General features: G+C 51.0%; 9 protein-coding genes across 9 annotated transcripts; 4 read left to right on the top strand and 5 right to left on the bottom strand.

Moving 5' to 3' along the window:
* Positions 1-1058: 1058 nt before the first annotated feature.
* Positions 1059-2800, top strand: STEHIDRAFT_166073 (uncharacterized protein; the record flags this gene model as incomplete). The annotated part of the gene is made up of 2 exons (XM_007300809.1): positions 1059-2611; positions 2685-2800. One exon carries the CDS (start codon positions 1059-1061, stop codon positions 2589-2591), a length of 1533 nt encoding a protein of 510 aa, XP_007300871.1. The 3' UTR covers positions 2592-2611; positions 2685-2800.
* A 1511-nt stretch (positions 2801-4311) lies between these two features.
* STEHIDRAFT_166072 (uncharacterized protein) lies at positions 4312-5693 on the bottom strand (the record flags this gene model as incomplete). The annotated part of the gene is made up of 1 exon (XM_007300808.1): positions 4312-5693. Exon 1 carries the CDS (start codon positions 5605-5607, stop codon positions 4312-4314), a length of 1296 nt encoding a protein of 431 aa, XP_007300870.1. The 5' UTR covers positions 5608-5693.
* Positions 5694-6357: 664 nt separating this feature from the next.
* STEHIDRAFT_166071 (uncharacterized protein) lies at positions 6358-10751 on the bottom strand (the record flags this gene model as incomplete). Its single annotated transcript, XM_007300807.1, has 12 exons — positions 6358-7316; positions 7383-7550; positions 7622-7922; positions 7990-8090; positions 8181-8479; positions 8550-8798; positions 8889-9352; positions 9427-9496; positions 9554-9728; positions 9807-10333; positions 10434-10520; positions 10583-10751. The coding sequence occupies 12 exons, from the start codon at positions 10749-10751 to the stop codon at positions 6648-6650; spliced, it is 3279 nt and encodes a 1092-aa protein (XP_007300869.1). The 3' UTR covers positions 6358-6647.
* A 437-nt stretch (positions 10752-11188) lies between these two features.
* STEHIDRAFT_73969 (alpha/beta-hydrolase) lies at positions 11189-13618 on the top strand (the record flags this gene model as incomplete). Its single annotated transcript, XM_007300500.1, has 10 exons — positions 11189-11516; positions 11579-11736; positions 11801-11872; positions 11941-12008; positions 12078-12334; positions 12409-12580; positions 12643-12954; positions 13018-13276; positions 13359-13464; positions 13529-13618. 7 exons carry the CDS (start codon positions 11192-11194, stop codon positions 12809-12811), a joined length of 1221 nt encoding a protein of 406 aa, XP_007300562.1. The 3' UTR covers positions 12812-12954; positions 13018-13276; positions 13359-13464; positions 13529-13618.
* A 1392-nt stretch (positions 13619-15010) lies between these two features.
* On the bottom strand, positions 15011-16423 carry STEHIDRAFT_153571 (uncharacterized protein; the record flags this gene model as incomplete). The annotated part of the gene is made up of 7 exons (XM_007300806.1): positions 15011-15227; positions 15309-15403; positions 15477-15582; positions 15641-15711; positions 15776-15852; positions 15911-15994; positions 16063-16423. The coding sequence occupies 7 exons, from the start codon at positions 16421-16423 to the stop codon at positions 15011-15013; spliced, it is 1011 nt and encodes a 336-aa protein (XP_007300868.1).
* Positions 16424-17046: 623 nt separating this feature from the next.
* STEHIDRAFT_108401 (uncharacterized protein) lies at positions 17047-17821 on the bottom strand (the record flags this gene model as incomplete). Its single annotated transcript, XM_007300805.1, has 3 exons — positions 17047-17253; positions 17325-17557; positions 17644-17821. The coding sequence occupies 3 exons, from the start codon at positions 17819-17821 to the stop codon at positions 17047-17049; spliced, it is 618 nt and encodes a 205-aa protein (XP_007300867.1).
* A 318-nt stretch (positions 17822-18139) lies between these two features.
* On the top strand, positions 18140-19577 carry STEHIDRAFT_118850 (septin ring protein). The gene is made up of 7 exons (XM_007300804.1): positions 18140-18327; positions 18410-18538; positions 18592-18673; positions 18730-18985; positions 19043-19138; positions 19199-19347; positions 19418-19577. Exons 1-7 carry the CDS (start codon positions 18207-18209, stop codon positions 19530-19532), a joined length of 948 nt encoding a protein of 315 aa, XP_007300866.1. The 5' UTR covers positions 18140-18206; the 3' UTR covers positions 19533-19577.
* Positions 19578-20383: 806 nt separating this feature from the next.
* STEHIDRAFT_153568 (uncharacterized protein) lies at positions 20384-22057 on the top strand (the record flags this gene model as incomplete). The annotated part of the gene is made up of 3 exons (XM_007300803.1): positions 20384-20425; positions 20484-20832; positions 20901-22057. 3 exons carry the CDS (start codon positions 20384-20386, stop codon positions 22055-22057), a joined length of 1548 nt encoding a protein of 515 aa, XP_007300865.1.
* A 230-nt stretch (positions 22058-22287) lies between these two features.
* Positions 22288-24036, bottom strand: STEHIDRAFT_108398 (uncharacterized protein; the record flags this gene model as incomplete). The annotated part of the gene is made up of 7 exons (XM_007300802.1): positions 22288-22429; positions 22522-22676; positions 22765-22919; positions 22976-23158; positions 23230-23431; positions 23528-23753; positions 23834-24036. The coding sequence occupies 7 exons, from the start codon at positions 24034-24036 to the stop codon at positions 22288-22290; spliced, it is 1266 nt and encodes a 421-aa protein (XP_007300864.1).
* Positions 24037-24651: the final 615 nt, after the last annotated feature.

The raw sequence follows: 24651 nt of genomic DNA, 5'->3' as shown, positions 1-24651 counted from the left end.
ACCGGTGAAAAGCTTCACAAATGACCGAAAACCCGTGCTCATCGTCGAGCACAGCGGCGACGAGCAGCCTACACGACGCGACAACGACAACACACGAACGTGTGGGAATCCCACGGCAGAACCTGCGCGACGACGAACGCTCGAGCATGTCAGAGCGCACATGCAGCCGTTAGTTGAGGCAATCGTCGTCGTCGACGTCGAGGACGGCGCTGAGTCGCAGGGTGAGTGGCGCTATAGGGGCAAGTTGACAGGGATGCGGGGGAGGAGATGTGGCGAGGGGCAGGCCTCGGAACGCCTCCGATAACGACGACGGAAGACGGGGCCGCAAGAGACTCGAGGCCACTGAAAGTCGCGACGAAACAAGAGGCGAACCCGGAGGCGAAGATCCAAGTCCGATCAAGCCTAACTAGGCTCGGGTGCCACACCCTGCCACCCCAGCCTAGTTAGGCTCCTTATCAGTGTCATCCAGGTGCTGTCGTGGTACTGTATTTCCCAACCGATACACCAAGTACTGTATACATACACCGTCAATTTATTCACTTCACATTTAGTCTCAGTAGCCGTCTGACTAGCCCTAGTGGCGTTTCAGACTCTCAGGCTTGCTTCACGAAATTTCCGGATCCTATTAACTGGTGGCCTCCTGGTTTGCGAGTATTGCTTCCCCTATACGTATTTCTAAGACACCTCGCCGGGAAGGAGTGAGCAGTTGTGGACGTGTTGTGTTGATCGAACTTCCCGAGACTGCCCAGCGTGGGAAATATATTGTGAGGCAGAGCCTTCAGTGGCGTCGACATAATCTTCGAGCATGACCACCATCTTGTCTCTCAACTGCCAGTGCCCTTCTCAGTCGTGCCGTTCACGTCTCTTGATAAAAACATATCAGAGCATCGCCGAGGAAAGCTTCAATAGGGTACTAGGTGCTCTGATCTGATTGCCACAGTACGGTTCGCCCGTCAACATAGTAAACTCGTCCGGCCGTGCCACCCCCTTCTGAATCTTCGTCAATTTCTATTCACAGAACCTATCGACGGCCCTCAGCATTTACGAATATCATAGGGATGCATATCGAGGTCCATAGGGCTGGAATATCGACTTTGCCCGTCGAGATTCTGGCAGAAATATTCTGGCACTGCGTCCCCGATGCTGCTACATTCCAGGATCCCGTACTATGGACGCATCAGGCGCACCCTCTCAATGCGCCCATCCTCCTTACTCGCGTGTCCCGATATTGGCGAGAAATTGCCCTCAATACTCCTTCGCTCTGGTCCTCGCTCTCGTTGGCTGATGGTGCCTGTGGCGGCATCAGGGTCGTCGATGCTTACTTGAGCGCTCTCAAGACCTGGCTCTCTCTATCACAGTCACTTCCTCTCCGAATCAAGCTGGACGCGGAAAATCATTATTCAATCATGATTACCTATCTCTCGCTGTTATGCGATGAGGCCGATCGCTGGAATGAAGTATATCTCGAGTCCTGTCATCCAACGCACTTCCAAACAAGTCATAAAAGCTCATTCCCGATACTCACCTCGCTTTCGTTGAAACTCACCTCGACAGACTACGGACACACCCAGTTTCCCGTATTTTTTGACGCTCTGTCATCTGCTCCCAACCTCCGCCGCGTTGACATCACTTTTCACTCAATGGCCGGCTTACCTCTGCCATGGTCAGCCCTCACGGAATACGCGTTCCGCTGCACGCATCACTACCTGCCAATCCTCGATTTACCTCAATTTGTGGTCGAGATGCGGAAATGTCACAGTTTGACCAAGGCACTCTTCGAGATCACGGAAGGCGTTTCCAGTTGCTGGATCAAGGTTGCCCTCGATGGCGATATGAATGACAATCTTCGTCGTGCCACTCTCCCTCGACTGCTTCATCTCACTATATCCACCGACGACACCAACGTCTTGGACGCCCTGTTCGATTCTCTCAGCGCACCGTCTCTAGAACATATCACCATACAAAGTACAGATCAATATGGGTCGCCATGGGGGCAATCAAACAATCTCGCACTGAAAGGGTTCCTCGCTTCATGTGCAGACTCCCTCACCTCCATACAAGTCGAAATCCCAGCAAACATGATCCCCGCGGGCCTTCTCATCGAGGTCTTACGAGACCTTCCAAGTCTTTTGACAATGTATTTCATAGGACCAGACGACTACCTCTACTGGTCCCATGTCCTCGACGCTCTGGTCAGTCGGGGTCACCAAGGGACGAACCTGAGGCTCCGTAGCTTTGGCGTGCACATCAACTCATGGTTCAGGCATAGGGAGCCTCGGCGCCATCGCAGAAACGCCTACGATCATGTCGTGCACTCATACCGTGGAAACAAACATGACCCTGACGATCAAAAACTCTTCTTCGACAGCCTGAAAGCCATGGTCGAATCACGCCTGCCGCCGATTCATGCTCTCGACGAGCAATCAGGTTCGGCCTCTTACACTAGTTTAGCAGGGCACCTAGAGACATTGAGGGTGTCTTCGAAGATATTTTCGGATGCGGAGGGGTTAGCGTCAGAACCTTCTGCCAATATGTTGCAGTTATGGAGCGCGGGAGGATTGAGATTGGAAATCACGCCTTCCAGAGAATGAGTAGATAGTCATTGGTCTTGGTCGGTTCTCTCTTTCGCTTTCAAGTGTTCATGGAGCTAATCTTTCTCGTCGGGTACTCTTCCACAACGCTAGGTATCCGAACAATCACTGAAATTCTATCATTCTATGTCAATGCATGAAATGTTATCATGTCCCGAAATTCACTATGAGCTTCATTGCGCGACAGAACCTCTCTTATTCTATATTCGTTACGTGCAGCGCTCAGCGACATCGGTGAATGCATTGGACAAGTAACATCACTTTTCCCGGATCAGCAATGGCGGTCGTCAACCTAGGGTGCTCTGTGGTCGACATGGTGGATGACTTGTGGAACGGAGCGAGCACCAGGAACTCATGCAATATTGACGTTCAGCTAGACGAAAGCATGCCTTTAAACCCGGGCTTGGTCGGTGCGAGTCACTGGTATGCATCATTCCCAACCTGCAGATATTGCGTGTATATTGAAAATACTGCAGAGCTAAATGGGCCCCAGCGGATTGAATAAACAATGAGGCGGAGAACACGAGCGACCTTTCACATGGAGCGCATTCATCGTGGCCTTCCAAGGATCATTTCTGCGCATAGGATTAGAAAGCCCCGTAAAAGCAAACATGTGGCCAAACAAAACCGCACTCTTTTCCATCTCTCTGGCAGCCATTATCTACTTGATTGTCGCTACAAGCCTGAGGCCTGAGCACGGACCTCAACTCTGACGAACTGAACAGAGCACTGGCAAAACCCGTTCCTCCTTCTCACTTATGTACGAAGGCAGGCATGTTGCGACGGTGCCCACAAGTTACCATCATGTCGTCCTCGTCCGACGCGTCTGCACCCCAGACAACGCGGTATAAAACTTTCACTATTCCGTGGCCCAAAGGCTAAGGAAGTAATCTGACGACTGTCCCACTTACATTCGCCATCGGACATTCTTTACCCACTCGATGGTTTCTTCATCGCCCATCTTGCTACTCCCCTTGGGGCGACGCAGACAGTGGACTATCGGAGTATATCAGTTACAATTACCCATTTCCACATTCCAAGTTCAAGCGTCCGGTCATACCCTGGCTACCTCGGACAAAGGAGTATGATGAGATTATCATCAAAGGTTTAGAGGATGCAGCGGTCGTGAAGCGCACGGGTGACGTCCATAAGATCGGGGATAAAGACTACGTCATGCTCGAGGTCCTCGTGTCAGAAAAGGAAAGGATCAAGATATGTGGAGGATGTAATATGTGGGAGGCTGGAGTCCCGGAGAAGGCCGCTGACTTCAAAGAATGGAAGCGGTGCTCCCGCTGCAACCAAACGTATTACTGCTCGGAATCGGTCAGTTTCTCCACTGGTTTTCGTCTCGAGACAGGACATAAGTACAACCCATACTGAATTGATCGATAGTGCCAAAAGGATCATTGGAAGAATGACTTTACACCACACAAGAGGGTATGTCCGATGCTTGCGAAAGGGGATCTATTTGAAGTGGAAGGGGTCATTCAGGCGGGAGAGGAACGGAAGAAAAGGACAATGGATCATGTCAGATAGTTCTGGATGAGTTGATATGTGTACATTCTCGGCGCAATTACTTTGGTAACGATACTCCGATGAATTGTCCGCAGAACTCAGCTTTCATCTCGTCCCGAGGCCCTTAACGGATTTTCAGGGAAAATGTTCGTTCTACTCCCACGCTAATGCAAACAATGGAATTATATCAGCATAAGCTACAATCCTAGCGGTAAGTGCATTCGAGCGAAAACTGCAACACACCTAAGTAACGTTCTTCACGCCCATGCCAGTGAAGAGTCACATCCAACCCTTCTTCACGACAATCGTCAATGGCGCTCAGCGCTGAGATGTCCATATTGACGTGTCCTCCAAACCAATCGAGATAAACCTTCTGCCATCTCGCCACACTAGGGCGCCACCGTGTCGTAGAGAGATGCGCATTAGACCACCAACGCGACATGATCACATCTCGAACACGGTCCGACGTGACCATATCCGCTTCTATGGGGTATTCCGTAACAGCGAGATCCTTGAGACGCGGTACAATAGGGGGTGTTGTCGCCTCGGGGTCGTAACAAAGCGCCTCAAATAAGATATCGGTCCCGGCATGCGATTTGTGCGCACGGAAGAGCTCGAGCATGGGGAGGAGGGCAAGGGTTTGTACGATATCGTCGCCATCGAAGGGTACGCAATGAAGGCGAAGATCGGTCAGCGTCGATCCGGAGCGCGAATATAAGAATGAGATATATTCAGGGGCTTCGAAAGCACGGGGCCCGCAGGCGAGTTCCAGATTGGAGAGCTGTGGCATGACGAATGGCTGGAAGAAACGAGCGCTGCCTTGCATCAGAAAGTCGTCATCGTCGGGTTCGTATAAGACTTCGAGAGCAAAATGATGTAGGTGTTTCAGAATGTATGGGTCCATGGCAAGATGCTCGCCAGCCATGGAAACACTGCCGAGGTCACAGTCTTCAATCGAGTGGCATTGACGAAGGAGGGCTTGGGCGTCCTGGGCGGTCGAGTATATTCCGTCGATATGAAGCATAGTCAACTGCGACCAAGGGAACACCAGACTGCGAAGGAGCCGCCTGCCTTTGGTGTCTTCTCCCCACTGGCAGTTGGCTGGTTCGTAGGATAGGATTACTTCTTTGAGATGCGGAGCACTTGCGAAAGCGAGGATCGGGCGTTCTGCTATCGCTTGCTGTAGTACACTGTCGTAAAAGCACATCGTGAGGCCTCGGAGCACAGGAAAAGTGTCCGTTGAAGTAGGAAATGTGGCGAGAGCATTGGAAGCCATCACTGGGAGATGAAGTTCAAATGAGTTCAAGCGGTGGAGGCTGGGGATGAGACACTCCAGAATCCGATCAGCTCCTGGAAGAATATTATGCCCTGTGTGGAAATATGAAAAATTTGGGCGGAATGTATATGGGTCGGACAAGTTAATGATCATTGTCATGACGGAGAGCCAATTTTCGGAAATTTGAGCATCGTCTCGAAGTCGAATATCTGGAGATTTCCACATGGACGGTGTTCGAAAAGCGACATCTCTCCACCTGCGGCAGACGTGGCCCAAAAGGAGATGGACGTGTTTGTTTTCAGTGGTGGTGGTTTTGACTGGGCTCTCGTGCCAGAGTAGGAAGATTGCTGACAGGATCTCGGGAGGTAATCGTCGCACTGCAGGACAGCTGGAGAACCTTATTTGTTCCTCCTTGATTCCAGCCTGTGTCTCCATAGCCATGGACCTTATCAGGTACTATGAAGGCAGATGGCAAGATAGGATCCACTATTGCGAAAATTTATGGCGGCTGAGCTAGAAGAAAGAATTTTCGAGACAAGTCAGAGACGGTGTACTAGTCGATTGGCGCGGATGAGCATACGTATTTGAAGGGATAGAGAAAACGATCGCCAAGGACAACTGACCCAGTGTATTCTCCCCAAATCCGGCGAGGCGAGCTCGTTTGTGAGCTCTTGGTGGTGTTGCGGTACTAGTAATGGTGCTCAATCCAGGAATACTGCAGCAATTTGATCTCCGCTCAAACTGCAATGTGCGCGCGGCGACGCTGGCTTCGCCAGTGGGCCGTCGTTCGGTCTCGCAATCACCATGCCTAATTATGATAACCCTTGTGAGCCATTAGGCAATCTTCACATGGGCAAGGACGATGCTGATGGCTAAAGACGCATCTTCCCCGATGATTGAAAAAGCAACAAGTCCGTAGAAGCGTCAGCTTTACGACTATAGAGGCCTACATACATCACAACGCGAGATTACAGGGTATCAGCAACTCACATGTCCTCATAGGTAAGGTGCATACAACAGACACTGGGTGAGTACTTTTACATACAGCGAAAGAGGGTCCGAGAAAGTCAGTCACATCCATACGTCGAACATAAGAAACATAAATCACGAATAAGACATAAAGACCGTAGTGCAGTGAGGTAGAATAGTATGAGATTCCGTCGGACTACCCTCATCAGCCCGCCACCACATATTAACACAAGCAAACCCAGAAACCAGAAGCAAGACGAAGAACGGGATGTCCTGTATGAACCCCGACCTCACCCTCACGACGCTCCGTCTGTGAGTCGCGACGTCGGCCTTCTTGTCCTCTTCGTCCCTTGGACGTTCAAACTCCCGGTCTGCACCATTTTCGGTGGCACATAATCATCGTCGCTCTCCTCAGCTGGCTGCGCTCGCTTCTTGCCAGATCCCCTCGGACGACCTGGCGGCCGTCTTGGGGGTATTACCACAGAAACAGATGCTGAGACCGGCGCGAGAGGAACGGGAGATGGAGGACGAGCGGGTACTGGAACGGAGATAGAGGCGGTTGATGTTGCTCGAGCTGCTTCAGCTGACTGGCTCTCCTCCGCGATGGGCAGCCGAGGGTGTCCCACCGGCGGAACACTTCTCTGCTTCTGCTGCAATCCAGTATCAAGGTATTGCGAAGCACTCAGCTGGTCCTCCTCATCTTCAGATTCTGGTTCAGTACCGTTCGAACCTTCGGCCTCTGACTCCACCTCGACCTTCGTCTTCGACTTCGACTTCATTCTCGTCAAAGCGGGGGCGGTGTCGTTATCAGTCTTCGTCTTCTTCGTAGGTGGTGCCTGCGAAAGGTTCTGAGCATTGGACTTGCGTCCACGTTTGGTCCCTCGGGTTGCGGGTGCTTGGCCCTTTTCGGAGACGTGACAGACTTCGATGTTCATGCCTATACGGCTGAGAACGTCGATCCATACCTGCATGATTAGCCAAACGTGTAGTCAGCGACTGTTTGGTGAATATGAGGCAAGAACGCCACCGACTTTCTGGTGCTCGCGGAGTACATCGTTGGGACTCTTAACCTCGACAAACTTGCACGTGCGCGGCTCCTTAACGTCCCAGAGCAAGAGATCGGGCATGCCTGCACGACGCTTCGCATAGTCTTCACAGAAGAGCTGGCAGACAGCGGCAAGGGCCTTCCCATTAAAGCACTAAAACGAAGGATATTAGGCCTCATAATATAGCCAGTCCGCGAGAGCGAAATTGAAGTGAGAACACTTACATTTACGATCTCCAACAATTCCCTTCTCTCGAACCTGTCCCAATTAACGCCCACACACCATGTCTTTGTCTCCCTAAACGCCGTATCTGTCTTCATGATGATCTCCGGTGCTTTCCCCGCAGAAATATCAGCCAGACGGGCCTCGATCATCTCCTTTCGAGAGAAATAGAAAGTGTCGTCGACGAGGTCGAGTGGGGCGCCTTGGTAAGGAGTTTCGAAGGCGCCTGGAATGGGGGCGAAGATTATGTCCCACATGAGAAGACCGAAGAGGGTGGCTATGATGCTGCCTTCACAGTGCAAACTGGAGTGAAAAGCGACATGTATTATGATAAGTGAGAATGAATGACCAAATCAGATTGAAGACATACCCCTTGTAGCCTTGGGCTTCATAGTGTTGCAGAGCCAGCGTCTCGACGTTGACCTCTTCTCCATCGCGCCCTACCCATACAGTCTTTCCCTTCTTCTTGAACTGAAAAGATGAAAAGCAGACGGCCACGTCAGCACCCATCGTCTTCGACCCCCTAATTTCCACATCAGCGGACACGGAGCCATAACTTACCACGGACGCTACCTTCGCCTTCTCCTTATCCTGCTCGGCATTCTCACCCTTCGTTACTACTTTCTCCTTCTTCACGTAGTACGCCGAGATAGGTTTGACCGGGCTGGCAGGTCTATCGCTCTTCTTGATGGGTTTGCCAAATGCATCGAGCACCAACGGTTCTGGATGTACGCGTTGGCCCTCGATACAGACTTTGTCGGGTTCGTTGAGCTTCCCCACGCATATGTGTCGGTCTTCCTCGGGTATCGAGAGATCTTTCTCGAGTGTAGTGAGGCGGCGTTCGAGCTTTGGTCGATAGACTGGAGAAAAAGAGCGGCTTTCAGTTTAACCACCAGGATCATGGAGCATGGATAGGTAGGAACTGCGTACTCAGATGGACATCCTCATCTTCAGCTAGCGCCCAGAAGACAGCTTCATACGCCAGGCTTCTCTTCTTGTCGCCTTTGGGATAGATCTTCGTCAGCGTGAGAGCTTTCTGCTCGTGCCACTGTCCTCTACGACCGCGACGCCACCGGCGCTGAGAGAGGAGCGAGTCCAAGATTTCGAGCTCGCGTGCGTAATTCTTCAATGAGTGATACGCCTCTACAGCCTTGAATGCGATGCGAGCGAAGATGTGGCCTATATCCATTATACGCAGATCAGCAGTTAGTTTCACGCCGTTATATGGGAGAGTTGAGAGCTAGAGGAAGAGCCAGTAAACGCACGTACCCTCTTCAAATCGCACAAGACTAAGAGCTCGCTCGGGCGCCTCATTCTTGACGGCCAACAAAGCCGTCCATCTCTCCCAAACCATCTCTTCGAAAATATCGACCACAGCTTTCGAAACCATGCTCTTCGTGCTCTCTTTCTCTGGCTCATCCTCCACTGCCTCCTCCTTGCCCTTACCCTTTGCAGCTACCTCATCCCTATCACCACTTTTCTTGCATTTTACAGGTGTAGGTATCTGCGTAACGGAACTTGACCTTCCCGTCGCGTTGATCGCACCTTCGCCACCTGTTCCATCGAGCAGAGAATCTATCTCGAACTCTATCTCAAGCGCCTTCTGGTAAGATAAGAGGGCTGAACGAGAGGACCAGATTCCCGTGGTGCGTTGATGCTTGTAGGACACGTAAACCCTTTTCTTGAAGGCGGTTAGGATCGCGTCGGTGAGCATTCCCGTGGCATTCTGGGTTCTGTTAAATCAAACGGATGTGGCGTGTACTCTCAGTGTCGGAAAGTAGAGCAGTGGGTAGGGAAGAAGACGTACAAGCGGAAATAGATTAGATTGATGCGGTTGAAGAGGGCGAGGACATCCGAGTTAAGCCGAATGCATGCTTCTGTATACATAGCTGAGATCAGTAACAGCAGAGGTGGGTCAACATATGCGTATTTACCCAGTTTTCTCTTTACGATGGCTCGGAGTGTTTGCTCTTGAGAGGAAAGGCCCAGATGAACAGCTTTCTTTCTATCTTTAGAAGATGCACCACTCGTGCGAGACTTGGAAGAAACGAAGTTGAGAGTTTGTTGTGTTGAACAGGATTCCACGAGAGCGGTGACGAGAGAAGCGTGCTAGAAAACCATAATTAGTCCCAGATGCTATAAAACAGGGCACGGGAAAGAAGTTAAACCAAGCAAGCATATGCATACCTTCTTTCGACAAGGGAGCTTTCTCTCCCTAGCAAGTTTCCACAACTCAGGCACCTTGAGGCACTCGAGCAACTCGGTCAAGGTCATGAAGGTATCATCCTCAGCGAACCACGTCAAATCAACATTGGCTTCGCTCGCAGCTTCTTCCGGAGTTGGTTGAGATGGCTGCACATCGTCAAAAAAGGCTGGTGCAACTTGTGTATCGACGATGGGTTCCACATCTTCGAGCTTGACCGACGACGTATTTCCTCGCTGCTGTGGCTGTAATAACGGGACTTCCTGAGGTTCTGTTTTCACGTTATTGTCCTCTTCGTCGGATAGAGTCAAGTCGATAATGTCAGCTACGGGTGCAGGCTTTGAAGTCGAAGGGGGTGTGGGTGAGCGTGGCGACTCTTTGGACCGGCAAAGACTTAATAACGTCGACTTGATCTCGGAGCCAAGATCTCGCTCGTATTTGAGGTTATCAAGGCGGTACCATTTCTCGGGTTTGCGAAGGGCGAGGCGGATAAGAAGGAATTTCTGCTGGTCTGAGGAATTGGCAAAGGAGTGCATATATGCGTTTCGAATTGTTAACCACGGTGGCCTGTATCACCCAAGCGAGGGCATGAGAATAGAGGAGATACGTACCATTGAGAGCCTGAAACATCTTCAGACACCTGATCTCGGCAGCAGTAAAGAGATGACATTCTCCCCGAACGACAGTCTCAAGCATCTCTGGATGTGTTATGAGTCTCCGAAAACGATACTGTCTACTCAAGCGGAAAATCCTGACTCACCAGCAAAAAGCTTTACATACATCGATTGGCGTTCTGCAGGCGGAGTCTCCTCTTTGTTGGCTTCTGCACCCGTCGAGGCTGGCTCTGAGCCCACAAACTCGTCCGCAGAGAACAAGAGAGCATGCCGAGACTCTACTGAGGGTGAGCCGGGCGTCGTTATCGGTGGCATTACCAACAGCGTTCTTGTATCGTCTCGTCGTCTTTCTAGAGAACGTCCAGGAGCGGGTTCAAGAAATGGATGGCGTAGGAGACTAGAGTGAATACGACAAGACAATTCGCGAGGACTCAGATTGGCGAACGCGCTCACGTGACCGTCCACCCGCGTTTTTACCCACGCTCTTCGACGCCTCACATTAATCGTTGACGCTGACTCGAACAGCGAGCTCGTCCGTCTTCGCATATTAAGCGCTCGATGCTAACAAGAGACCTATTTGTTCAATGGCTGAGGATTTCCGGCTGGCCCACACTCAAGTGCGTTCAAGTGCTGTCGCACCCATCATAGTACTGTACACGGCATCAACATGATGCCATCACGGCGTACGAGCGTGGTATAAACGAAGAACCAGCGCCAGCGCTACGTACGCTGTACTCACGCTCGCCAACATTGTCATGTCCTCTTTCGAAAAGCCCTACGAGATTTCTATCCCAGACTCAGCTCTCTCAGACCTCCAAAACCGTCTTTCTCTGATCCGCTTTCCCGACGAACTCGAAGACGCAAACTGGGATTATGGCGTACCTCTTCGTGACGTTCAACGGCTGGTCACACGATGGAAAGACGGCTACGACTGGAGACAGTACGAGAGAGAGCTGAATGAGACGCTGCCTATGTTCACGATGGATGTCGCTGTGGAAGGTCATGGTGTGATCAACGTGCATTATGTTCACCAGAGGAGTAAGGTGGTAAACGCGGTGCCCTTGTTATTCGTTCACGGATGTGAGTATTTCTTGATATCACATCTTCAGTTTAGGGTAACCTTATTGAACGAGAACACAAAGGGCCCGGAAGCTTCATCGAGGTCAAGAAGATTCTTCCTTTGTTAACAGCATCTTCGCCGGATTATCCTAGTTTCCACGTCGTTGCCATTGGATTGCCTGGTTATGGTTTCTCCGAAGCACCTCGGAAGAAAGGATTTGCGGGCCAGCAGTATACCGAAGTGAGCCACTTCCTTGATGAGCAATGCATTGTCCTTCAGTTGGTCTTACGCCACACCCACGTAGGTGGCCCATAACTTGATGCTTGCCTTGGGATATCAGGAATATGTCACGCAAGGAGGAGACTGGGGTAGCCTCGTCAGTCTTCTCGATAACCATGCCCCGTATGCGCTGGTCGTAAGAGCCTCATGGCAGTTCATTTCCAGATCACTCGCCAAATGGCTGATCGCTACGGTCCCAAACACGTCAAGGCCTGGCACACTAACTTCCCCATGTTCGCCGCTGCTCTCATTCATCTCATTATATTGTTCACACTAAAGACCGTGTCCCCCCGGCTGTTTAGTACCTGGGCCCCTAGTCTTGCCACCAACCCCTTTCTTTACCTTCAACACGCTCTTCAACCCTATACGGCGCGCGAGAAAACCTCTCTCGCACGCTGGGACCACATCTCGAAGACGGGATCAGCCTATCAAGAAATCCAAGACACAAAACCACAGACGCTTGGCTACTCCTTAGCCGACTCACCCCTCGGCCTTCTGGCATGGATCTACGAAAAATTGGTGGCATGGACGGATGCGTACAAGTGGGACGACGATGAAGGTATGACTCACCTTCACGCTGACTTGACCCATCTCGGGGGAGGTGTGGTTGCTGACCTCCGCTCAACGAGTCAGTTTTGAACTGGATATCAATATACTGGTTCTCTCGCGCTGGTCCCGCCGCGTCCATCCGTATATACTACGAGATGCGAGGCCAATGGGCACCGGGCGTCATACCCATCAATATCAAACATGTACCCATTGGCGTCTCCTACTTCCCGCAGGAGATGTACGTCCCTCCCAAAACGTACGTCCCCGTCAACTCTTAATACTCATTGATACTGCTGACCGACTAATATGCCCATTCAGCTGGGTCCACACGATGGGCAACGTGGTGTTCGAGTCCGAACATGAACACGGGGGACATTTCGCGGCGCATGAGAATCCGGAAGCGCTTGTCGGGGACCTCAGGAAGATGTTTGGCAAGGGTGGGCCGGCGTTTGGGGTGGTGGACGGGCGGAATGGGTACGTTCACTAAGCACGGCAGGATATTCGATCTTATGGGCTAGTTGATCTGGCGAGTTAACGCTTCATATTATCTTGTACTCGTCATGACGAATGAGAAGATACTGTGTTTCGAGCGTGGTGATAGCATGGAGAACGGGTCGTGTTGTAAACTAAGTATAGGCCCTTCTGTATTCTAAAGTGAACAAAGCGCCGCTGATATGAATCGTTCACAAACAGCACCAGTATACAAGATGATCGCGGTTCGACTAGTCTGCTCTTGTAAGGCTTATAAGGGAGTCGAAGTCTGTCGACAATCAATCCTCGGTCGAGCAACACTAGCTTCTCGACTGACACGATTCACTCAGCTACTACTCAGCGCCATCTGTTCAGAAGCGGATGGTGAAATGTTTTGGTCAAACGAGTTATGTTCACTCTCGTTGTCGTTTAGAACGTTCATCGTGTGGACCATCTCCCGAAGTGCGACGATTTCTGCGTTCTGCATACCAAAATCAGTCAGCTGACTGTATTGCGCGCTAGGTGCTAGTACTAGCTCAGCGGAGCAAGAACTATGAGCGTACCTTCTTCAGCAGTTCACGCTGTATTGGATTCATAAGCCTTTTAATCTCCCTCCCAAACGTGTGGCAGTCTTTCTGGTCTCCCGCCAAGGCTTGTGCTGCGCGAAACCTATGGATTGTCCAGATGGTCAGCATCTCGGTAATAAGAGTGGCGAAAGAGGTCGGGCACCTACCACGATCGTACGTGGTCTCGAACGTATATTCCCTTTCCGTCCTTACTGCGGGTAATAAACCCTGCAGTGACCTGTTTACAGTTGTGTAGTCGTGTTAGATACGATACTTCCCCTCAGCCTCAAACGTACCATGGCCTGTAACGCGGTCTTGTGGTGGCTCCTACATCGCGGCCCACGATTACCAATCACTTTCTCGTCTTCTACCACTGGTGCACCGGAAGTAAGGATCGAGATTTTCTTTAAGAAAGCCTAATTCTTGAGTGCGATATACTCACTCTGTTCTTCGATCATCTTGTAGGAGATGAAGTAAAAGGCTTTCGGCATCCGCTCGCAAATGTTTGCCAAAGCGTACTTCAGTCCTGTTCAAGATTCGTACCTCAGTCAGGAGCTGACAATGCAATAAAGAAAGGGACAAACATACGGAGATCATTAGTGATCTTTGCCGCCTTTGCTTTCCTATTGGCACCTTTCATGCTCATGTTTGCTCGATTCTGCTGTTTCATAAAGATACCACCCGCCCTCCTTCTCAAACCAGTCCAATTTATGCCCGATAAGACAACGCCACACTTATGCAGGTGGGTAAAGGCGTTTGCCAGCTGTGGAACAAGGCGGAAAGAAGCGCCCACTTTGGCGATGGCTGAGGGCCAATGCTCAGGTAAGAAGGTAGGCATCCCTCGAACTTGAAGTGCGCCCTGGACAGTTGAAGATGTATTGAGCCCTGGAGACACCAAGTTAGTCGCGTTCGTGGTGTTTGACATGGCAAGGAGTGGTGGTGGTGCGTTGACACGGGGATATCTTGGGTCGTGGTCAGAGACGACGGTGAATTACGAGCGCCGGCTGATGTACGGTGGCCAGCTACTATGGAGAGCGTGGGGCTGATATGGGCGTTACCAGCCAGTTACAAGTTCATGTGAGCACTTGAACCCAGATGGTGGGGTAAAAGGGTCCTCTTTATATACCATTCAGTGGAAGAGTACAGGCATCAGTGAAGACAATCGAGCCTTTCAGTCAAAGGATACTCACCATATGGATATACGGATGGAAGGCATGCATGCGGGTGAGAAGAACCCGAAAGAGATTGTTATCATCGAAGCCGCTGGGAGGCAAGAACAAAGGTATGCAGGACATCTTTTCTTTCTTTGAAAGTGTCGAGTCTTTAGAGCGCAAAATATGCAAGCGACGATATCTCTTTGAATAAAGAGTAATGTGATGCGATGGCATCAAAGGCAGAACATCAAACGACAATAGAAGCCGCTTAGCTCAAAGACCATGGCAGTGTTCCTGAGTCCTTTCAGTAAACGAAATGACATAAAGTGAGGTAAAGCAGAGGTACAATAGCCTCGTTCAAAGTTGAAGCTCGAGTGGACCGTTGGATAACTACTGAATAGGAGTCTAAGAGCATTTGATGGGGGCGCTTGAGATGTCGAGCGAGTTATCGAGCTGTTTTTCGGCATCTCCTCGAAAGTCGCTCTTGAGCCCCCATCAAACGCTATCCAACGGTCGTTTGATGATGTCCTCGACTTCAACTTTGAACGAGGCTAATGCGCCGGTGGATCCGCGCGCAGGCCAGGAAACACGCTTCTGTAGCTTCTCAATCCCGCTCTTCCCAAGTCTGAACACCAACCTCCGAGCAATGATCCTATCATTGAGACGGTGCCACCAGCGTGAACATAGAGCGATATCGAGAACGTTTAGAAAACTGGAAATATCACCACGAGCAGAATAATAAGCGAGCTCGAGCCACAGCTTCTATACGATACCCTAGTAGCTATCAACCGACGTTGTTTTGGAGGTATCCTCGAGATCTTCGCTTTCGCCATTTTTAACGACGCTCAGCTCTTGAATCCTCTCCCGAAGTTCAACTATTTCGGCGTTCTGCAGCCCAAAGTTAGTTAACTGACTATCTTCAAGATGTCAGCACGACAACGCAGCTGAAGTATGAACGTACCTTTTTCAACAATTCACGCTGTACGGTGCCCATCATTCTTGCAATCTCCTTGCAGAAAACCTCGTAGTTGTGTGGTCCTCCCGCCAACGATTGTGCGGCGTGTAACCTGACAACGGTCGACACGGTCAGCGCAGTGACATCGGTGGGAAGGATCGAGGACATACCATGACCGGGTGTGGTCCCGGACGTAGATCCCTACACCATCCTTGCGACAGGTGATGAAACCTGCATTAACCTATCAATAGCCGTGACGTAGCGTGAGTCCCGTAACCGGAAGAGTCTAACTATCTCAAACGAACCATAGCCTGTAACGCGGTATCGTAGTGACCCTTCCATCGTGGCCCACGAGGGCCTAATATATTTTCATCCTCTACCACTGAGCAATCATGAGTGATGACTAAAATCCCTGCGATTTATGGCTCCCGTTTACTTACTCTGTTCCTCGATCATCTTGTGAGAGATGAAGCGGAAGGCTTGCGGAGTTCGCTCGCAAATCTGTACCAACGCGTACTTCAGTCCTACGGAAACATACGCCTTGATCAGAATCTGACACCAACGAGTGCAAATAATTGAAGAAAAAGCGCACTGTGATCGTTAGTGATTTTTTTGGTGGTCCTCACGCTCTCAATCCCTCTTCGCCCTTCCTGTTCGAAGGACATCCCATCCATGATCCATCTCCAGCGAGCCGAGTTCATGCTCAGGCCCAAGTATGGGGAGAACACGGTGTAGAATTTGTGCAGTTGAATGAGTTGGTTTGTGAGTTGTGGAACGTGACGGAGAGGGGCTACTACGTATTTGACGATGTTTGAAGAGCCATACTCAGTTATGGTGGGCATTCCTGCGCGATCAGTGTGAACCTCTGAAGACTCGTTGAGTTCGGGCCCCCGGTACAGTAAGTGGGTCGTGTTGGTCGTGTTGGTCGCGTTCGACGATACAAGGGTTTGCATTGGAGATGATGGCCTTTGGGTTTGAATGAGAAGCAGTTGATTCAGGAAAACTCATTGGCGAATGGTTACTCACAGATGGAGGGCTCAAGTATGATTGAGAAGGCTGTTATGCACCGCCTGCGAGTTCGGCCAGCGAACTAGAGTGTAGGGCGAGGGGTAGTTGACGCCAGGGTGAAATGGGCTTCTAGAGCCGACTGATGATTGGAAGAGGCCATTGATATAGCGTCCATCCTCTGGGTATGTATCTGCTGTTTGACCAATGGGCAGCCGGCCTGCATAAAAGAGAACAACGACCACCCACACAAGTGACAAGAGCGTCAAGGGATCGATGTGCATCAACGTGCGAAGAGGCAAGCACATGTTTGTATGGTATTTTGTTTACTCTTTGGAGCAGGTCGACTGTTGAGGGCGCAAAGTATTCCACAAAAATGGAAAGACGACAGCACTATGTATTGGGAGACCAAGAACGTATCAAAGGAACTGATACGAAGAACAAAGCCATCGTTCGCCGCTCTCAGAAATAAGTACAACATTCCCGGATCATCCAGTAGTAGACAAAGGAACTTGAATGGTTACAGTTCGCCGGCTCATCCGTGTACAGGCCAGAAGCAGACCACGAGAACTTAATCCCGTTCTTCCCAAGTCTGAACGCCGACCTCCCCAAGCTCGTCCCATGAATCGCGAATATCACCCTCGAGCCTAGGCATGCCGAGTACGACGAGGTGAATCGTCCTCATCAATCCCTCGTATTCTTGAGCGGAAAGATCCCCAGGCTTGTCGACGCACTTCTTGCCGTCGAACTGGGGAATACGGTTCCCGTAGGGCGGGATCTGAGGAGATCAAAGTAAGACACGTTTCGGAGTGTGTCGGGCCACACTGAACGAAAGGACGTGATTCTTACCGCGTTCAATCTCGCAGCTAGTTCGTCACGCTCTTCGGTGGAGCATGTCGCGACGAGTGCGAGCCAGTAGCACCGAATGCATGAGAGTAGAACGCGACGGAACTTGTACGACGGTTCTGGCGTGAATGCGTAGGGGTGAGCAACCTCGAGCGCTGGAGCATCGTTGACGTAGTTCGTCAGTAAAGCTTCAATGTACCACGGCATCTCGAGCACCCATCCCCTCTCAAAAGGCGCTCTAGACAATCGTCGTCAAGAGCCAGATGCAACTGCGACTACGAAGACAGCTGAAGTAAAGCTCAAAGAGCAAGAGAAGACATACCTGCCAGCCGCTCCGTTTCAATAGTCAGCGCATCAGGAGCATCGCCAGAGTTGAACGTTCTATTGGCAGCATCGCGCCAAGTAACAAGCTGCTCCCTAATCTTCTCGATCTGAGTTTGATGATCCACAGGAAGACTTCCTTGGGGATATGGCGAGAGTGCCTTTTCTTTGAGCGCCATATAAATATGCTATGATAGATCGTCTGTTGACCGAGAATGGTCGATCTACGTTGCCCATTGAGGCCATTGGCAGATATAGAGACTCACATACTACGCAATGTTTTCGCTGAAGATGTCTGAATATTTACAAGTAGAATACAAGGAGTCAGTGAGCACGGGCTGGGCGGGTCGAGATGAGGGAAGGAGCCAAGCAGGATGATGTGGCCGCGTCGCCACAAAGAAGAGCTTGAATTTGGTCGAGTTTGGCACCTTCTTCGCTTCACCGTGACAGGGAACCGTCCCCGCCGTCGTCTCGCGTCAACCTGAACGTTCTTGGTCTTCGTCCTCTCCTTCATCGCCTGCTCTTCTTCCTACACCGTTTCTTTCTTACCTTATGTCCGTCGCTATGGCCTCCCCAGAAGTCCAGGAGATTCGTGCCAAGTCCTACGTTGGTTTCGACTCCATCACCCAGCAGATTGAGCACAAGCTCCTCAAGCGCGGTTTCCAGTTCAATGTCATGGTTGTCGGTGCGTTCAACACCATTTGTCTGCGACGATGGCTCGATGAAGTAGTGTGAGGGTATGCCTGACATGAAAATGAATTCTTTAGGTCAAACGGGCTTGGGCAAGTCGACGCTCATCAACACCATTTTCGCGTCGCACCTTATCGACTCTAAGGGCCGCTTGGAGGCCGACGAGCCCATCAGACAGACTACGGAGATTCAGACTGTTTCTCATGGTGCGTTCCGACCAACATTGAGTGGAGAAGCTTATAAATTGATAATGGAACAGTGATATCTGAGAATGGCGTCAGGCTGCGCCTAAACATTGTTGATACGCCCGGTTATGGCGACCAGGTCAACAACGAGAACTGGTGTGTACACTGCACTTATATCTCCCTCCAAACGCTGCTCATCGTAACGCTCGTAGCTGGGACCCTATCATCAAGTACATCAAGGACCAGCACAGCGCCTACCTTCGCAAGGAGCTTACTGCCATGCGTGACCGCTACATCCAGGACACCCGTATCCACTGCTGCCTGTACTTCATCAACCCCACCGGTCACTCTCTCCGCGCCATCGACGTCATGGTTATGAAGAAGCTCAGCGAGGTCGTCAACGTCGTTCCAGTCATCGCCAAGTCCGACAGTTTGACCCTTGAGGAGCGGGATTCGTTCAAGCAGAAGGTATGTGCCAATAGCTTCCTTTCATTGAAAATGCCCTCATGAGTTATGTCCTCACAGATTCGTGCCGAACTCTTCCACCACAACATCCGCTTGTACCCCTTCGACCATGACGACACCGACGAGGAGGAAGTTCAGCTCAACGAAGGCATTAGGGTGAGTTTAGTTCTGCAACCTATATCACATGACGAAGCTAAGGTGCACTCCTTCGAGTAGAACATGGTTCCCTTTGCCATTGTTGGCTCTGAGCGCGACGTCCTCATCGACGGCAAGTCCGTCCGTGGACGCAAGAACCGCTGGGGCGTCGTCAATGTTGAGGACGAGACTCACTGCGAGTTTGTTTCCCTCAGGAACTTCCTTACCAGGTCAGCTATCCGTTTCTCCTGGTCTGAACTCTGATTGCCTCGAACATCACTAATGCTGGCATGCCAATAGGACTCACCTCCAGGACCTGATCGAGACTACCGCCCAGATCCACTACGAGGCATTCCGTTCGAAGCAGTTGTTGGCGCTCAAGGAGAACGCACGGCCAGCGCAGACCCCTGCCTAAACCCGCCTGTTCCATTCGGGTCCTTCGGCTGATTCTCGCTTCCTTGTATGTCTCTTCTTCGCTTCCGTGTCGCTCATCGTATCGAGTGACCTGACCAGATACCCGACACCATCTTGCCTAGACCAAAAGACTCTACATACCCGCACGTTCCTTCGTGCCCCCTCGTCGCTCCTTGGTCCTTTTCTCCCTTCTTGTGTCTGTGCCTTCGCTTCTTTGAACGAACTCTTTATCTGGCCTGTTGATTATCTCTACGCGTACTCGTACCATGTTCCGTCTCTCCGCCGACATATAGTGTTTCTACATTTGTGCTCTTCCTCTGTCTTTTCTGTCGTTTGTCGGATAATTTAGGGATTGGAATCTGTTTTGATAATCCCGACGGTTTTCTCGGTAGGGACAACGTACTGAATGGGTTGGTTTGAACGATGAAGGCTCTGAGATTTGAGCTCCCAGGCCCGTGAATCCGTGCCACAGTCACGTGATCTCGTCAAACATCGTAATCACTAGTACTGGTGGCGTTCGCCGTTCGCCGTTGGGCCGTTCGCAGAACTTGAGTAACTTGCACGCTGAATCAACGCTCAACACACGCCGTCACCATCCTGACTCCTAGCCACTGCTCGCTTTGTGTGAGGAGGAAACTCGACCTATAGGTCCGTGCTGGGGCCGATACATATTGCCTTAACTTACCAGCCTAGCCGTACTTGCGAAAACGGCTTGAAGAGGATCACGTCTGCTTTTCGACTTGTATTAATTGCTTCCCGATATTCTCCCTTATGAAATGATATAAGACAACATAGCCTACACCCGCAAAGCTCTTTACGCTTGACCATTATCCTCGCAAATAATCCTGTGATATGGCCCACTGGCAAGACTTGACAGCCCATGCTCAGCCTACGGTATGTGCACTTACCCTATCGATGCGGTGTTGTTTTGACTTGTTCCTTGTCAATTTAGCCTGAGTTTGGGAATTACGCTCGGATGGCCCTTCTTGAGACGGGCAACGACACACTAACACCGGCAGAGGTCCAACAGCTTCGAGCACTTGTTGCTAGCGATGAAACAGAGCTCGCTCATATTCACCGAGCAATGCTGCAGCTTACAGCCCGCGAAGAAGTCGTGCGTGCAGGGATGAAGAAGAAGCTCAGTATACTCTGTTTCATCAGGCGTCTTCCACCCGAAATCATCGCCGAGATATTCACCGTCTGGCGTGAGTCTGGGGGACGTTTCGGTAGCCGAACAAACACTACCTTGTGGCCCACATCTCATCTCACTGGCGCAAGATCGCTTTCAACACTCCCCGCCTGTGAGCCCAATCCCAGCTTCGTTTTCGGGGAACAAACTTTGATGACGGCTCACTTGAGACGCTCGAAGCCTTCCTCCTACGATCTGGACCCCATCCTATCGATTTGGAGCCCACAGTGGGCGACACAGTCCTCCGCTCGAAATCGTTCGAAGGGGCAGAACATTTTCTTAAAGCTCTCATCCCAAGTATGAGTCGACTCCAAAAGCTTTCGCTGAGAGGGCTTCCCGGTATCGCTTGGGAAGCGCTGGACAGTGGTACTCCACAGGCGTCGTATTCGATGCCCATTCTCGAAGAATTATATGTTCGCGGAGACATTCCGCCACCACAAGGATCTGCTACCGGAATCTCCGTCTTCCTCGACGCTCCTCGCCTTCGATGCGTGTCCCTCAGTACTGTTGGTGATGAGGGCGCCGATCGCTTGCTTATGCCGTGGTCAAGGCTTGAAACTCTCGACATTTCCTGGTCCACTGCCGCAGATGTACGTCCGGTCCTCCTCCAGAGTCTCTCCCTGGAGCGTTGCCACTTATCGAGCGTGGATACCTGGGACGAAGACGAGCATGTACCTGCCATTCCCTTGCATACCTTCCCTTATCTTCACGAATTCGACATCTGCTTCGAATATGATGCCGGCGACGATGCAACAGGCGGCGGGATGCAGTTCTTCCAGCCCCTCAGCATGCCTGCTCTTGCCCACCTACGACTTGGCGCGATTGCGGCCCACAGCGCACGTAAAGTTCCCCTCCTCGTCCTATACGTATTCACGCGTTCAAAAATCCTTACGTCTCTTTCCATCTATGGGATCGTTTTCGATGTGGGAGAGATGCTCCAGGTCCTCCGTCTTCTACCCATCCTGGAGGAGTTGCGCTGCGAAAGAGGTTACATCGCCAATGACGAACTCTTCGAAGCTCTCCAGTACAGCGGCCCCCCCAATGCTGGCACTACGTTAGTGCCGCGCCTCCAAGATTTATTCATTTTCGAAGACAACCAGGAGCTGGGAAATACAACTACTCAGATAATCGAGGACATGGTATTGTCTCGGTGGTGGTCAGATGCTCATGCAGAGACAGCACAGCAATATGTGGCACGATGGAGGAGTATTCACTTGTGTTGGGAAGGTCTTGGAGAGTGGAAGTTCCACGAAGATGAGGCATTTCGGGAGACGCTGCAGCAATGCCGACAAGAAGGGTTGCAAATAAAGGTTTATTCTGGAGAATTTGCGTTCTAGACTGAGTCCTTCTGCGTACTCTTTCAGAGCGGCTCTGCACTAGCCTAGCACTACGTTATGTGGCGAGGATGCGCAGCTGCATACCTTTTTTCACCATAGAGGAACACGCATATGGTCGTATCCTATCGTCTCGGAACATCGCACAAACTTATTTATAATACAATTTGAGGGACAATCCCTCCACCAGTGTCCAGTAGTACTTCCAATGAGTAACATTGTCCCAGTTCAGCTCATCCTAACAAGACAGGCTTCCCGTCAATCGGAGCCCTCACTAGCGCGAACGGCTTCACCCTATTATCCGTCCCGTTCTGAAATCCGGGACTCAGCCATAACTGGTTGAGGGTGGCGTAGATGAACCCATCATTCGCAACACTGAGCATAGAAAGTGATTCCAACGATGCGTCCATGATACCGTAAGCGCTCAGTCAGCAGGCTCTAAGCAAAGGTTCGAACGGAGGACATACCTGAGCGTATCTGGCCATGCCATGATAGGAGATCTTACGAATGGAAAAACCATACCCGTCTCAGGATCGAACGTATTGATAGAATTATGTTCGGGAGAGGTAAGGTAGATTTTCCCTGTTGAATCGGTTTCGAGGCCGTCTGCTTGGCCACCGTACTGCGCCGATCAAGTACGCGCATCAGCATCCCTATTCTCCGCTACGTCGAAGTGGCGAGGGAGGATAGTTATGAAAGAATAAACTTACCTGTCCGAGGTATTGGACACTGTCGGCCGCCTTTAAGAATGCGAGATTCTCATTCGCGGGGTTGATACGTAGTGCGGCGGTCGGGACGCGATAGAGGTCACGGCTTGCAAGAGGGGTGTAATAGATGAATTGACCATCAGCGGAGATTGCAAACCCTACGTTTATCGTTCGTATCAACACTTCGCATTGGCAGAAACAGGAAATTTTTTACCATCTATTCCACCACCTGCAACTGTCTCGTAATGGAACGCCGGATTCATCGGTGTAGAAATGTACGTTGGAATTCCGAACAGCGTAGGCAGATGTCTTGGGTTAGGTGAAGTGCTATGCAAGCCGCTCAAGTGTCTCCAAGACTCGCCAGTACCCAGGTCGACAACGATGATACCGGCCGCGCCTGCATGAAAGAAAAAAAGAGATGTTGTCAAATTATCTGAGAATACTAGCTCCCGAAGGACTATAGCGCACCACTATCAGCGAGATACGCGACACCTTCTCCACTGGCTGTGAGATTCGCACTGAGATCCAAGCGTACGTCATTCAAGTATCCCAATGCTGGCAGCACAATCTCCGGGAAAGTGATGGTTTTGAATGGTGTCGTAGCATTGTTCGCCACATCGAATCCTACTAGCTTCGGGCCGCCTGGTACGGCAGGCGGGTTGTCACCATTCTACACCACACGGACCACACGTTCAACCCATAGCGTCAGCATTCACATTGTAAAATGGGGTTTAGGAGGAAGTAGGAAAAGAATCGGGAGACTTACGAGGGTTGGACGACCGGTGTCAAGCACCCATAGACGGCCTTTTGCGTCATGTACGGCGGCCTGCACATTGATGAAATGCTCCGAGTCGCTAGAAGAAAGGAGTCTTCCGGAAGAAGAATTGGTAAGTCCGTCTGGTGGAGTGTTGAATTCGGCGCTGGGGAAAGGAACTTCAGCGCTTGAATTGACGATCTCTCCGAGTGTTATGGGCATCGAGGCCAGGTCGCCACTACAAATGTCCAAATTGAACAGACCTCGGTAAGCAAGGGATGGCGAAGAGGGCGATAAAGAAAATGAAGAGAGGCAAACCGATTGAATGTGACGAAGGCGCGACCTGTAGGACCGACTGTGATCCCAATGGGAGCTTCATTCATGAAGAGATGGACAACCTCAAGGTCAGGTCCAAACGTCCCATTGTCAATCAAGCCTGGTTTGTCGGGAAGAGGGTGAAATGTCACGGCCTGAACGAGACAAGCCGATAGCAAGCCAGAAAGATAGACCAGAGCCAGCATGGTTGCGAAGGTTCAGGAATTTCAGGTCTCTATGCATCCCGAATGGGTCGCTTATAAGTGAGCGGAGTCGGACTCTCACACCACGTACCTGTCAACTTGAGGTATGAAGACGCTACCGAATATGTTGCATCATGAGAATGGTCCTGCAGTATTAGGATGTGGTCACGTCACTGGAGCGGTCAGATGTGGGCGAAGTAATTCGGAAGACTCAGAGGAAGAACGTGCTCCCCCAAGCCCAGGCAAGCGAAGTTGTGGCGAGAAAATGATCAAGGAGCGCTTGGGATCGCAAGGCCTATATTTAGCTAATGAGATGACTGAAGCTGCAGATGACGCAGCAGTGTGCAAAAATCTCGACGTTCCTCGATGTTGTTTGGCACGACATTATAGGACATTATATGGTCATATGTAGCCTAATCTGCTGGAACCTTAATTATAGGCGGAATTCAGTACCGGACGAGTACAATAGGAGCAAAATAGCTACCGTTGAGGAGGCAAGGGAATCGAGAACCACCCATCGACTCAGATGGGTCGAAGGCGGGCGTAAAGCAAGATGAGGGACAAGGAACAAACCTGGACTGACTGGTATCGTGTGGACCGCTTGTACGAATACCTGTT

The sequence above is a fragment of the Stereum hirsutum genome (genome assembly GCF_000264905.1).
Source record: "Stereum hirsutum FP-91666 SS1 unplaced genomic scaffold STEHIscaffold_3, whole genome shotgun sequence".
In the NCBI taxonomy this organism is placed as follows: Eukaryota; Fungi; Basidiomycota; class Agaricomycetes; order Russulales; family Stereaceae; genus Stereum; species Stereum hirsutum.
The sequence above is the reverse complement of the archived record's forward strand: the minus strand, read 5'-3'. Positions and strand labels throughout refer to the sequence as shown.